At 36.2% G+C, this 14783-nt stretch overlaps 1 protein-coding gene across 2 annotated transcripts in view; it reads right to left on the reverse strand.

The window, feature by feature from the left end:
• Cpne8 (copine 8) overlaps positions 1-14783 on the reverse strand; it is a 225147-nt gene that overhangs the window by 146645 nt on the left and 63719 nt on the right. The window contains exons 4-5 of one of the 2 annotated variants that reach the window (XM_074083117.1): positions 14414-14517; positions 7400-7439 (exon numbers count right to left, since the gene is read on the reverse strand). In XM_074083117.1, the coding sequence (XP_073939218.1) occupies positions 7400-7439; positions 14414-14517 (144 nt within the window). Of the gene's footprint in view, positions 1-7399; positions 7440-14413; positions 14518-14783 lie in introns of those variants that run through there. The other variant, XM_074083118.1, reaches the window with a different exon arrangement.

Genomic DNA, 14783 nt, shown 5'->3' on the forward strand with positions numbered 1-14783 from the left:
AGTGAGGGGGTGGGGTGGTAAAGGGAGGGGCGGGAGCAAAGGGAGGTGTTGGGAGGAAGTGGGGAGAAGTGACCCAAACATTGTATGCACATATGAATAAAAGATGTATTTAATAAATAAATAAATTTCATTACAAAAAAATCTAAAGCAGTTTCTACACATGCTATGTCTTTCTTATTATCACTTATGTCTTCTCTTCAACAGAATTGGAGAAGAGGGCAGAACAGGTTCTGCCTGGAAGTGAGGGGGGTAGGGAGGAAAGGGAGGTGGCAGGGAGCAGAAGGGAGAGATGGCCCAGACAATGTATGTACATATGAATAAATGAATAAACAATTTTAAAAGACCCATTAAAATGTATGTGGGAATTGTAATCTATTTATAGGACATCAGTCATAAATACTTTAGCTGAAATATGTGTATAATAAGGCTAGCTCTCATATCTAACAAGGACCAGAAAGAAAGTTCTACAGAAAAAGGTTTTTATCTATTAGGCATCAGAAGATAACATGGAAAGTAATCAGGCAAGGACTCTCAGTGGTGACAAGTAAGAAATTACCTGATATTAAGATAGCCATATTTGGGGCAAATGGAGAGCATAAAGGAGAAAAGTCAAGTACAATTTCCCTGAGATAAGAAAGGACTTGGATGCCCAAGTGAAAGCAAGAAGGCCCTTGAATTAGAACAGAGTGAGCAAGGATGAGGGTGGCAGGAGAGGAAATCACCAAAGCCAAGCACAGACTGTGATTTCCAGAAGAGACCCATTAGTGGGCTGGAACTGGAAAATGACATGTTCTGCCCAACCTGTCAGGTAACAATTCTTGCTAAGCTTCTTCTACCAAATCTACATGTGGACGTTCCCCCAAGATACTATCATATTATTTTCTCAATTTATACACTCTTTAGATGACTTTGAGTTCTAACTCTACTGCCTGATGGTTCCCAAATCTTATCTCTAGTCTCTAAACATTTCCTAATCAATGTCTCCATATGGATGCCTGTTGGGGTCTCAGGATTGGCAGGAACTTGGTCCACTAGTCATTGGACCTACTGGTCACTCAGTCCTCATCCCTTGACTCAAATCTCTTCCTCCCCAATGGGCTTCATTTCATAAACTTCATCTGTACCCAGTTGCTCTCACCAGGATGCATTGGACTTCTCTTGTTTTCAAGAGCCATCAATAACCAGATCACCAAAATATATTCCAAATCTGACTACTTCCTACTGCTTCAATGGCTTTACTCATCAAATGCTATTCACCTACCCAAATTACAACACACACACAATGGGTACCCTTAATTCTGATCTTGCTCCTTCAACCCCATTCTCCACTTTAGCAGCTACACACCATTTGGAGGGAAGGGGGACAGTACTGGGGTTTGAACTCAGGGCTTTGCACTTAGTAGGCGAGTGCTCTACCACTAGGGTCATACCTACAGCACCTTTTGTTTTTACGTTATTTTTCACATAGGGTCTTGCATTTTGCTGGGGTTGGCCTGGGACTATAATCCTCCTACATACGCCTCCTGTGTGGCTGGGATTTTAAGCATGCACCCTACCCCCTACCCAGCTTATTGGTTGAGATGGAGTCTTGCTAACATTTTGTCTGAGATGGCCTCAAACCATGATCCTAATGATCTCCATCTCCAAATTAGCTAGGATTACAGATGTGAGCTACCAGGCCTAGCACACATTATGTAAATGCATAAATCAAATCATGCCTACCCTCCAGTTGCATACATCAAAAAAATCCAAACCTCTTTTAACCAAGGCCTACAAATCTCTTCATCACCTGATTCATATATCCTTTTTTGAACTATTTCATTCCACTCTGCCCATTATACATAATATTCTATATATGGTAGCACCAACATACGAAATTCTTTCCTGCCTCAAGGACTTTGCACTTTCCTTCTTTGGCTTAGAATGCTTATTTTCGTAGATATTCAGTAAGCTCCTCCTCCTCCTTCTCCTCCTCCTCAGTAAGTATAGGCTCAGGGTAAGAACTGGTATAGAACCATGCAACTAGGTTGACAGGACCTCAGCTTCTAGCTAATGTTGCTTTTCCAGTTTCTTTTTCAATATTATCTTATTAATTCAAGCTACAAAGAAAACAAAGTCTCTTAATCATTTGTGTGCATCCATGTTCATTAAACATCTTACCTCCCCAACTCTAAAATGTAGGCTGTTTTAAGACAGGGATCTTGTTTTTCTTGTTTACAGCTATACTCCCCCAGTACCACAACAGTGCCTAGAATATACTATATGAATATATACATATATACCATTATGTATAGGTTAACTTACCTTTGTATTCTAATGAAAGAATCTTGTCCCATTTATAAATCTATTCCTATGAGAAAATGTGTTCATAATCCAAATGTTGAACTTTCAAATGAAATTTTGAAGTACAACTAATCTACATGTGGAAGTTTATATGCACGATACTTAGAAAATATATTAAAGAACTTACATACTTTCACTGAAGCCTAGTGTACTGTGGCCAAAATAATCCAGTGAGCCATCAACACATCAGAAATAAAAATTTTAGTGGGTGCCTTCTGAGATCAACCAAATAGATGAATCCTCTTGAATTGCCTCTTGGCTATGAACATTTAATACATAAAGTACAGTTTTGGTGTCATTCGGTCCAGCACACCAAGCAGAATGGTAGATGCACCAATTATGAACCTATTATTAATTTTTTCATTAATTATTCAGCTGATGCAACTGAATTATGCAAATGAAAGTATGCTATGCGGTTCTGCTAGCAGTATTAAGATGAGTGGGTTCACTAGCACTTCAGAGAACAAACTTAGAATTCAGGACATCATGTTTTGTTCACAGTATCTTAACACTTGTGAGGAAAATGCTTTAACAAAGATATTTCCTCAGAGAATCCTAACAGAACTAAACCCTCTAGAGGAATGTCCCTGGATTCCATCAGTCTTCACCTGAAACACAGTATTTCTCCACCAAAACCTTGTGCATAATGAGCAGAACTAATTAAAGTTTCACTAATGCTTCATGCCTCACTCACCTGGAACACATTTCCAATATGAAAAACTTAAAGTGAAGCTCTATATTACACCTCCACTTTCCCTACTAGTATCAAGAATAGGTTTTTACTTTAAAGCAACAAAGGCCAATAGGAGAAGGGGACTAGGAACTAGACAAAAGGTTAGTTCGAGAAGAATCAATTTAGAAAGTAACACATATGTGCATGGAAGCAAAACTAGGAATCTCCCTATACAGCCATCCTTACCTCAACTAGCAAAAACCTCTGGTCCTCCTTATTAATGTTTATACTCTCTCTTCAGCAAAATTAGAGATAAGGGCAAAACAGTATCTGCTTGGAAGTGAGGGGGTGGGGGTGAGAGGGTGGGGGTGGGAGGAAAGGGAGGGGGCGGGGGGAAGGGGAGAGTAGTGACCCAATCATTGTATGCACATATGAATAAAGAAAATTTTTTTTAAATTTTAAAAAAAGAACAGGTTTTTAGCCCAAGATGCTTAAGTACAAGACACCAAGCAAAGTCATCCTGAAAGAAAACACTTTCACAACCATAAGAAATTAAAATGAAAAAAAAAATAAGTATAACTATTTCCAAGAGGTTCTCTTGCTACCAAAGCTTTTTTATTGTTTAAATCATAAAATAAAAAATAACAAAAAATTAGAAATAAAAAAAAGCCTTTTTTAAAAGATAGCTAGCTGAGTGCCTTCACTCCACATGCAAGCCTGGGCACTTCACAGTCTTTGTAAAAGGTTGTACTTTATATTTTGCTTCGTAAAATTGGCAGGTAAACAACTACACTCTTTAAAGAATCATTTCCTCAAGGAATAGACCTAGCTTATTTATTGGTTCCTCTGATCTCCAAAATGCATCATGAATTGAGTTGAATGAGTATATGCTCTTTACCTAAAATCTGTACTTGGATGCTTTCCAGTAAGGAAGAGCCTTTGTTGTTATTAAATTCTAACAGAAGTTGAAGATAATCATCTCTAACAATTCTTCTAATAATTCAAGAACACATTTCCTCCCTCTTTTGACAGGCTTCACCCAATTATAAGCTCAGATACTTATCAACCAATTTTTATTGTCAACTACATATATTTCAAAAGTATAGCACAGATAGTAATATAAAGGATAGATTAGAGTATACAATAATATAAATTATGGGAAGGAAAAGAGGTTCTGGACTACATAAGGAGAAAGGCTGAAGTAATACAGTAAGATCAAGAAGAAAACAGCAACACAATTCTTTGTTAGAATGAACAGAATTTAGTGATTCAATAAATGTGGTATGTGAGACAGAAAGTGGTTAACAATGCATTCATGTTTTCTAAATAAACTTCTGAGTTATTCTTATAATAGTGGTGACAGAGGAGCAAAATTAAAATGGGAAAGATCAAAATTTTAGATAGATTTTAGTTTTAGGCTTCTATAGCCTATTTAGGAAATACTTAGCAAGCAATTGGAAACTTGGATTTAATTATGTATACACAGGTATCGACACCTGGGAGTCATCAGGACAAGGTATGGAACATTTTTTTAAATTTCTTTGGATTATTTTTTGATGGTACTGCTGCAAGGTAGGTGCTCTACCATTTGAGCCAGGTCTCTAACACATATGGAAATGTTTGGGCTCTTCCAAGGAGAACTTACACAGTAAGTTGAGATGAAAATGTTATATATATGTGTGTGTATATATATATATATATATATATATATATATATGAATTACTAATATCAAGAGATAGGAGAGAAAGTGAAGCTTAAAATTGATAATGAGTAAAGAGTAAAGAGAGGGGCAGAAGAAGAGGCAGGAAACCAGTTTCCATGAATTCAAAAGAGGCATATATGGTAAATTTTTTCCAAAAGAACAAGGACAATTGTGGCAAAAAATGAAGAGTGTCCCTAAATTTTGATATAACCTATATTAGAACAGTTTAATCAGAAATGAAAACCAGAGTGGAGGTAGCTGAAGAGAGAATGGAAAGAGAGGAAGTTCAGTCAGAAACCTAGTTTTTCTTTAAAGGTGGAGGGTAATGAACAAATAGTAAAATAGGCCTGATAATGATGCTTAATTTCTTCTTGTGGAAGAAAAAAGCTTTTCTACAAAGAAGAAATATTTGGGAAGGTCTATACGTTTATGGCTTCTAGAAAGCATATATTATATAATAATGTTTAATAATTACTGATTATTGCAGGAGGATATAGTCGGTCATGTCTGAGGTATATTTCTATTCCATATATTATTTTTCTCCCTAACTGCAAGACAACTACACTGGTAGGAGCCACGTGGTACCAGTTCCACACTCACCCTCAACATGTCCATATCTGTGTAAACACCTTGACTGCTCAGCTACTGAGAAATGCAGAAATGATTTTCAGAAAGAATAGGGACCTAGAAGTCTATGCCCAGTGAGGGTCAAGGAGGTCATTTTCCCATGTCTACTATAATGAATAAACAGAGATATTTGGTCTTTAGAAAGCAGAAGCTCAGAGAAAAGTGTTGGTGAAAAACTGTGTGGCCTCAGAGAGAGAGAGAGAGAGCAGTGGAGAAAAACAGCCATCACATTCCCAACCCACTGTCCTTGTTTCCAAGTTCAGTTCCCACACAGCCAAGCTACACTTCACATTCATAAGATGTTCCTAATTCTTCCATGTGACATAAGTGAATGCATTTCTTTCCTTGCAATTAAACAACTATGCATAGAAAATATGGTTTTTTTCTGATTCTTCCAAGGACACTTGGAAAACTTCCAACACAAAACTATGTAAACAAATTTTAAGTGTTCAGCACAACACTACAGACTTTACCATAAAGAGTAGGGAGGTGACACATCAACTACAATGCTTAATTTAGGGGAAGGAATCAGACTATTTCAACACTTTTTCAATTCACCCAACTCTGTTCTGTGCTTCTGTAGCAGGGAGGAGTATCAAAAGAAAACAGACTTGGCCTGAGTGCTGAGAAAGTAGCAGGGAGGTAGGGATGACATAGCAGAGAGATAAAACTTGAGAAATCTGAACATGAGGAAGGTCACATAGTACCAGGGAGGGGAAAGTCATGTAGTACTAGGGTAAAGTAGCCAATAAAATTAAATATAACTACATATGGATTAGACCTTGCTTTTTGCTTCTATAACCTGTTTACAAGGGTATATAAGGTGAGACCCCTTTGTTCTCAGACCTCAGCCTTTGGACATGAGTCCGCTGAGTCTGTGCTGGCACAATAAAATGTTGCTTCCTGCTAATTGCCTCAAGAGTCCCACATCTCAGCTAGCAAACTCCCGCAACACTTTATCAAACAAACATAAAACTATGATTTTTTTTTAACCCCTATACCCAGGCAACTGGTTTCTCAAATCTGTCTCCTAGCTTGTGATCAATCCTCCTGTCCCATTTCTTGTCTGAATCATAGCATTCCTCATTCCTAAGATACACTGGAAATCCTACACCCATCTATGATATGTTACAGCAATGCAAAAGTGGGCACAAGCATTAATCCAGGTGGCCTCCTGAACCTGGCACAGCTGCCAATTCTATATCTATGTACTCAGAGATCATTTTAAACCTTTTTGAATTCTCTTCAGAAATGCTGTTTTCACACATTCAGACCTTTCAACTAAGTGTAGGCTAAGTTCAACTCCACATGCCAAAGAGTAGGCTGGTGGGCTACCAAGACCCTGCCAGAATATCACACCCTCGAACTCCCTGCCTACCCCTGCCTTTTAATCTGCAGACACCGGGCCGCTACTGCAGCTAAACTGCACATTACCCCCAGGTAACAGCTGCTGTCTGGTGAATGGAGCCCTTGAGAAAGAGAAATGGCTAGATGGGAGGGAGGCGGACAAGAACCACACAAAAGAAAAAAGGAGACCTCAAGTGACTTACAGACAGGGCCAACACCTATCTTGCTCAGACTGAACCCTTAGAAAGCTGCATGGTGCCTGGCCTAAGGAGATTCTCAGGACATATTGCTGAACAAATGAACCACAAGGAAAGCAGAATAAGAAATCACTCCACCCATACCCAAGTGCTTCCTGTTCTCTCAGAAGTGAAGCCCTCCAAAAAGACACAGGCTCACTATTTCATTTTGCTTAATCTGATCCAACTTAAAATACAACAGGGAACTGTCATCATTTCTTAAATATATAAGTATAAAATAAAGAACATTAATCCATTCTACCTATTGAAGGCAACTGTCTTTTTATAAGCTTCTTTCAAGTATGATTCTAAATAAATATGATCCTAATAAATAACATTTATTTTTTATGACAATCACATTACATAAGAAGATATGGGCATATAATTTTAAAATTAATAAATCAGCATAAATATCAAGATTAAACTATCATATAATAAGATATTATACAATCATAAAAATATGAACTTACATGTTTGGACAAGTTGGGGCTCTTTGAATCAACATCATATCTAAAAAATGAAATATGAAAGTCAAATTATTTTCATAACATACAGTTAGAGAAAACTGACATTTTCTAAAACACATAAATAGGGGAAAATAACTAGCAAATTTCAAATTTCCTCATAATCTGTGTCCTATAATACCCAATTGTAGAATTCATGATCCCGGTATCTTTTTATTTCTACAAACCTAAGAAGTCCTAATATTCAAACATCAATTCTACTGTTTGAGAAGTTTAAAATTTATCTTTTCTATGAACCAGAAAAATTTATCTTTTCTGTGAGTAGTATCAAAGGACTGCTCAAATGACTTCTAAATTCCCTAAAAACTGAAAATCGCTCTTCTCCAAATATCATTTAAAAAAATAGGTCCTAGTAATAGGTTGTCATTTGTTTGCACCATAATTCTTAGTATCTTAAATGCTATTGTTAGTAATTGAAACTGGTTGAAGTAGTAAGAGACTATTTTGGGAGAAACTGTATTTTATGGAAACAGGAACATATTTACACGGTTTCTGGTTGTGGCCAGTTGGTACTGGAAATAAATGAGCTCTTGGTGGAGAGATTCTGGGATTAACATCATTCACTATCACTTTAGCTCCTTGCTTGGAAGCATTTGTTGAAGAGGAGAAATCACTGACAGTCAAAACAACCTCAATATGCCAAAATCCTCATTAAGGAATTATTTATCATGGCTCCAATATTTCTCCCAAATCATCATCCTTTCACATTCCCTGTGCATAGCTTCCAACCAAACATCAGCTGCCTTTTTTTTAAGGGTAATTAAAGTCTTCTCAATTTCACATAACAAGAATGTTTTTGTAACAAGACAAAGCATCTCAACTAACAAAAAGAATTTAAAAAAAAAAACCAAGGTTCACTGAGTGTATGGAGGCTGGGCAGAAGTGCACTCAGTCCTAAGCAAAGAGTGTTTACTGCAAACTGACTTGAAAATTGTGTGATGGAAACACCTGCCTCAGAAGAATTGCAAAGAACTCTCCTTCACATGGTATGCTGATCACTTCCAACAGCTACAGCCCAGAATTTTAAATGGGCAAAATGCTAACCTCTACTGTAGACCTACAGATGTTTATACAAAAATATTTCTTATTGCTGGAGTTGTAGTTCAAGTGGTAGAGAGCTTGCCTAATAAGGGGACCTGAGTTCAATCCCCAGTACAGACAAAAACTAAAAAAAAAATCTTATCTGAGAAATTTTACTTAGGCAAGATCATTTTTAAAGGTAATACTGAAATTAGCAACTGTAATAATATCAGATATGAAACAAAGATGTGCTGGGCTCCTTTCTAAGAATTAGCCCTGGAAAACATCTTCTAGGTTAGTGTTGGGTTGGATAGTTTGGGGAAAAAAAATGGTACATTAAGTTCAGTTAAAGAAGCACGCACACACACACACACACATGCACACACACAAAAAAGTTCATGCTTTCATCACAGAGATTAAGTATTTTCAAATACAATACTTTTTAACTGTATTTAACGAAGCTTTTAAAATACTATTATTTCAAAAATAGGAGGCAATTTGCATCATCCCTCTGAAGACCATCTGTTAGATTATAAATCATTACAAATAACCATAATTTTTTTGTTTAATGTAGTTACCCTTCTAACTTCTAAAAAACAGCAGGACTTCTCTGGCCCTCACCCTCACAGGTCAGAACATAAACACTGCATCCTAACTGGTTACAAAGTTTTTATGTGAGGTCTGTGATTGTCATGAGTGCCACACTCTCTACGGAAGACACAATTCATGACAAAGAAGAAAACTCCACAGTCCCCCAGAACGGTCGATCCCACAGTGCCTAAATTTACTAATGAGAATTTTGTTAACAATTTCATCCTTCTCTTGAAACTTTTTTACATGAAAAAAATCTGACTGGGGTGGATCTTAAAGATTATATTTTCTATCAGAGAAGAACAGATGTTGACTGGAATTATTCTTGTACTTCTGGAATTGCAACTATAGCCCAAAAGGGAAAACACAAGATGTTAAGTGTCCCCTCATGCTTAGCTCAACCCTACCGATAAGTTCTGGGTGTTAGAGTCAAACCATTCCATAGCCTTATGATAAGTATTCGTAAGTATTCATAAGTATTCAAAAGGTTATGGGTTGTTCCCTCCCTGTTGAGGGGCAGAAAGGAGGTTCCTTCCACTCCTCAAACCCATGAGAAAGAAAGCTTCAAAATCTGGGGTGCCTGTGAGGGATGGAGGATCTCAAGATCTTATTCCTAGCCAGGGGTTACAGGTCAACACTGAGGCTGCCGGTAAAAAAGTGTAACATGGAGCCAGGTGCAGGTGGCTCACTCCTGTAATCCTAACTACTCAGGAGGCAGAGATCAGGAAGATCGTGGCTCAAAGGCAGCTTGGGCAAATAGTTCACAAGACCCTATCTCAAGAAAACCCATCACAAAAAAGGGCTGACGGAGTGGCTCAAGGCATAGGCCCTGAGTTCAAACCCCAGTACTGGAAAAAAAATAGTGTCACATGGACTTCTGAGAGCTGAGGAACATGAAGCAATTTCTTTTTGGTCCCTCTTTCACAATGGCATAATAAACCAGCTGTTTTAAAGGTGTCCCTTGAGGCTGGTACTTAGGTGAGTTCCAGATGGGAGGAGACTCACACCTCTGCCTCTATCAACACCCTCTCCTTTCCCCCCCAGTCTCTAGCTGGGATGGCTCCAACTGAGCAGGAAGGAAGGACAGAGCTTTGAATTAGCTTGAGATCAAAGTTTGAAAGTGAAGAGTACCCAACAATTAATGAAACAGGATGACAGGATAATTCTGATAAACAAAAGTGACTGAAAGATCATGAAATTCTGCCTTGACATTGATAAGGGAATCCTTAACCAATGAGAGAAATGACACGTTCATACACTTACTGGAAGTAAAACTTACCCCAAAGTGTTGAGATGCTTCAAAACTAGGTTACAACATGATACGTGTCATGAATATCACCACTTGATTTGTCAAGAAAGAAAATAATTTACTTGCCGGGTACATCAAATCTAGCCTTGTAGAATCCCTTTTTGACCTTCTAGTCTGCATAGATGGAAAGGGTTCTCTGTTTCATTTTCCTGTCCCTCATGTCTTTCTCAGAGACCTGTCAGTACAGCTATTCAATAATAAGGCTTTCAACTATGGTAAAGAGGTGTATTTATAAGGTACCTATATTAGTATCAGTGTGCTAACTATAATTTTTTAAAATGCCAATGTGTATGACTTCGTAACATAAATATAGCACAATAACAGAGATCATGTCTTGTGCATGAATAAATATACATCAGATAAAAAACAAGAATATTAAAATGCAAAACTGATAAATGAATCTTAAAAATATATCTCAGGCAAACCACAGTAATAATAATAAAAACTGATAAGAATTTGGATCAGTGATACCAGGAATATAGTCAGTATCTGTCTGTTAGTCTCTCTCTCTCTCTGTCTCTCTCTCTCTCTCTCTGTCTCTCTCTCTCTCTCATTTCAATTTTCCATCTGAACTGAAAGTTAAATAAAAGCCATTTTCAAGCCTTTAATATGCTGTTGTTTAGATAAATTTCAAGGAGCTTTTTTAATTCTGTAAAATCAATAGACATTCATTAAATCCAAAATGATTCAGAAAATAGCATGCACCAATCTGTTGGCCATTTTACACTGCTGTGGTTTTTGATATGGCTGTTCCATGGAGGGACTGTTAGTGCTAACATGCAGGAGTGTTTGTACTTCTTGGGGCAAGGGGGGCTGGAAGTATAAGTGATTTTCATTGTCTACTTTGTCTGTTTTTCTTTTCTAATTGTTTTACAATGACTATATATTATTTTTACAAGGAACCACACACTGTTGAGACAAATTCTAAAAGCCAACACAGGTAAAAATATATACACATTGCTAGTGAACTATTTCCACACTTATTTCACTTACATGCTTAAAAAATCACAATGTAAAAAGAACCTGCTCTCACAGAAGTATTATGAGAGAAAGTCCAATAAATGAAAATCAAAAGGAATTAATTAAAGTGATATCAAAGGTGCTACATGAACTTAGAGAATACTCTGTTGCTTTTCTTGATAATCTTCTGAAGTAGGCTTTTCCAGCCCTACTTATTTTAATTTTTCAGAGGTCATATAATATTGAGCTGTCATTTAAATCAAATTAATGAAATTAATAAAATTAATTCAAAAGGTAGAGTGATAGCTATTTAAGTTAAATTTGCCATATGCTTTCACTTTTCAAACATTATTTTCTGTGACAATTGTTATAATTTCTAGACAGTTAAAGAAGTTATAAATATATCAATTTGCCTATACTAATATCTGTTAATTTATTTCACACTGAAATAAATGTTTCTAGAACAGTCAAGGCATTGAGCATCAAGTGAGGAATAAGGCAGACATAAGAAGCCAGTAAAAGAAGGAAAAATAAGACAATAAAGAAGGAAATGAGAGCAGCAAAACAAAACAAAACAGCCAGATGAAGAGCTCTAAAAGTCAGTTCCACACAGGGAACTCAGGGAAGTAACAAAGTTGCTTTAAAATATTTAGAACCAAGCAATGTCTTGGCCATATCCTCTTGTCCTAAAATTTAACTCTGAGTTTCAATTCATCCTCTAAAAAAAAATTATACTCACACACATAACAAAAAGTTTGCATATAAAAATATCTACCACAGGATTATATGCAATGGAAAATATGGAGCCAGCTAAAATGTCCATCAACAAATGTCTGTTTCAATAAAGCACAGTACTTACAAACAACTGAAATCATATAGACTTTAAAATGAATGAGGTATATGTATATTCAGTGGTGTATAAACTATGTCAAAAATTTAGGATGCAGGAAAACATGTTCCCTGCAGTTCCAGTATGCTTTTGTGTACATTTAAAGAAAAAGGTCTGCCATGTCTACATTAAATCATTTATAGTATTTTTTATATTGGGTTAACAGTGAATTTTCTCTTTTTAAATACCTATGTCTCTTAGAGTTTATAATAAATTTAATACTTTTAAATGAGAAAAAATAATAATATGAATGAGAATGGGAGAGAGAACACAAAGAATCATGTAAAAGGGACTACTTTTTAGGATAATTTTAAGTCCGAAACTAAAGGAAAAAAGTTAAGGGGGTACTATGAGGATGTGAGAGAAAGAAAATTCTTATATCCAAGTGCTCTGAAGGCCTGAGCAAGGGTCGTGTTAAACCACATCCAACATGATTTATGCTTGTTTTTGAAACGACAGTTTGCCCAGCCTGCATGACAAGCATCTGGAAGAAGTCATTCCATTTCACTCTATTTTCTTCTCCTAAGAATTATGCTTACTCTTTGGAAAGGAATTTCTGAGAAATAAAAATAAAATGTGAACAAAATAATTTTGTTTGATAAAGATGTCTGTAGTGGTCCACACATGTAACCCAGAAGGATTGCCAGTTCGAGGCCAGAAACAAAAGGGCTGGGGTGTGGCCCAAGTGGTAGAGTGACATACCCAATGTCACAAAACATACAGAAATAAATCACATAGCAAAAAAAAATAAAAACTACTTAGTACCCTTGAAGGAAAGGTGTTATTACAACTTTCTTTAAGCAGAAGCTCTGCAAATTATTTTACTGAATACATTTTAGAGTAAAATGAGAATGATAAGTAACAGTAAAGGACTTTTTTAACATTAGAAGGCAGGTTTGAGCTTCTTGAAGTAAGATATTGATAGCTTTTATTATTAAAAAGCATTTATAGAGCTGGCACTTGCCCAGCATGTGTGAGGCCCTGGCTTAATTCCTTGCAGTGCAAAGAAAAAAAAAAGTGATAGAATGGCATGCTTAAGTTTTGTAGTCATTTAAAATATAACATTTAGTCATAAGGAAACTCCCTGTGTAGCTATCTTAACTAAACAAAAACGTAATTTTTTTTCTTTTACAAAAATGAAGAACAGGAGGACTAAACATATCCTGTCTAGAGGGTGGGAGTGGTATACTGGGAGGGCAGACGAGGTGGGGAAATGCTGAAGGAGGGTGAATAAAGCACAAATATTGTATATACATGTACATAAATGAAAAAATGGTACATCTTGAAACTATTTCAGTAAAGGGAGGGAGAGGAACGAAGGAAAATGATGGAGGGGGTAAATTCAAGTATGAAATTTTGATATATTGTAAGAATTTTCATAAATGCTGCAATGGATCCCCCATCCAGTACAACAATAAAAAATATATATAACATTTATCCTTTAAAATACTCTTTAATTATTTTGATTTACTAGAAAATACTATAATATGATATCTCGTCACCTCTCCCCTCAATAGGTATCCTTTTAACCATATCCCACTACTTCAATAATTACCATAGTTTACCTCTGTGGAACAAAAAATCAATTAGAACTAATAACACCTTATATACAAACTGACTCATGTTCTCTGTGGACAGGAAGTTGAATTTGACAGTAATACTTTAATATGCTTGATTCAACATTAAAGCAATGTTATTTAAAATACTTGTTCTGCCATCCTGGGCCTTAAAAATACAAGACCATCAAGGGATAAAAGGAAGCCATCTCGAGGCACAGATACATGTACTATGCTCAGAAGCCGTTAAAAGAAACTTTAAGATCTGAACGGCCTCAGCCTGCAAATTGGTTTGGTATTCTACCAGAAACTGAGCCTCTGGATGTGGTCACTTTGGAGTATACGTGGAACATGTGAGAACCCCACTGAAGCACAGGCAGGTTGGAACAATGTTCATAGGTATCCCCAGCCTGATTAAACTGTTCCTTTATTTATTCAAGAAGCATAAAGCCAAAAACACCCCCAAAATGCAAAGCAATGTTGGGGATTGTGCTTGAACCACATGCTAAATGGAATGAAATGACTTTCCTACCAATATAATGTAGCATTCAGTACAACCATAGAACCCAGACTCATGCTACTAAAATTACCTTTAAGAATCAATTTTAAAAGTGGCAAGTTTTAGTGTAACTTACAAGTCAAAACGAAGATTCTCTCTTTCTTCAAAAAAGTAATCTAGAATAAATTTTCTTACAAAATCAGGATTTAAAGTATTATCAATCACTTCAGTTCTTCCAAACTATTGAAAGAGAAAGAAAAAGAAAGAAGTTAAAATACATACTTTTCATGGTTACTTACAATAGTTTCTTAAATATAACCAAAAAATATATAAATCCTTTGATCAAGTAAAGTTTTTTAGAAAAGTTTTTAGAGATAAAATCATCACTCTTATTCACTTGGGAAATCAGAAAATGAGTGTTATGGTTTGACTATGAAATGTTTCCCATGGGCTTATGTGTTGAATACTTGATCAACCAACATATAAGCTATTTTGCTGGTGCTATT

This window comes from Castor canadensis, chromosome 8 (assembly GCF_047511655.1).
Source record: "Castor canadensis chromosome 8, mCasCan1.hap1v2, whole genome shotgun sequence".
NCBI lineage: Eukaryota > Metazoa > Chordata > Mammalia > Rodentia > Castoridae > Castor > Castor canadensis.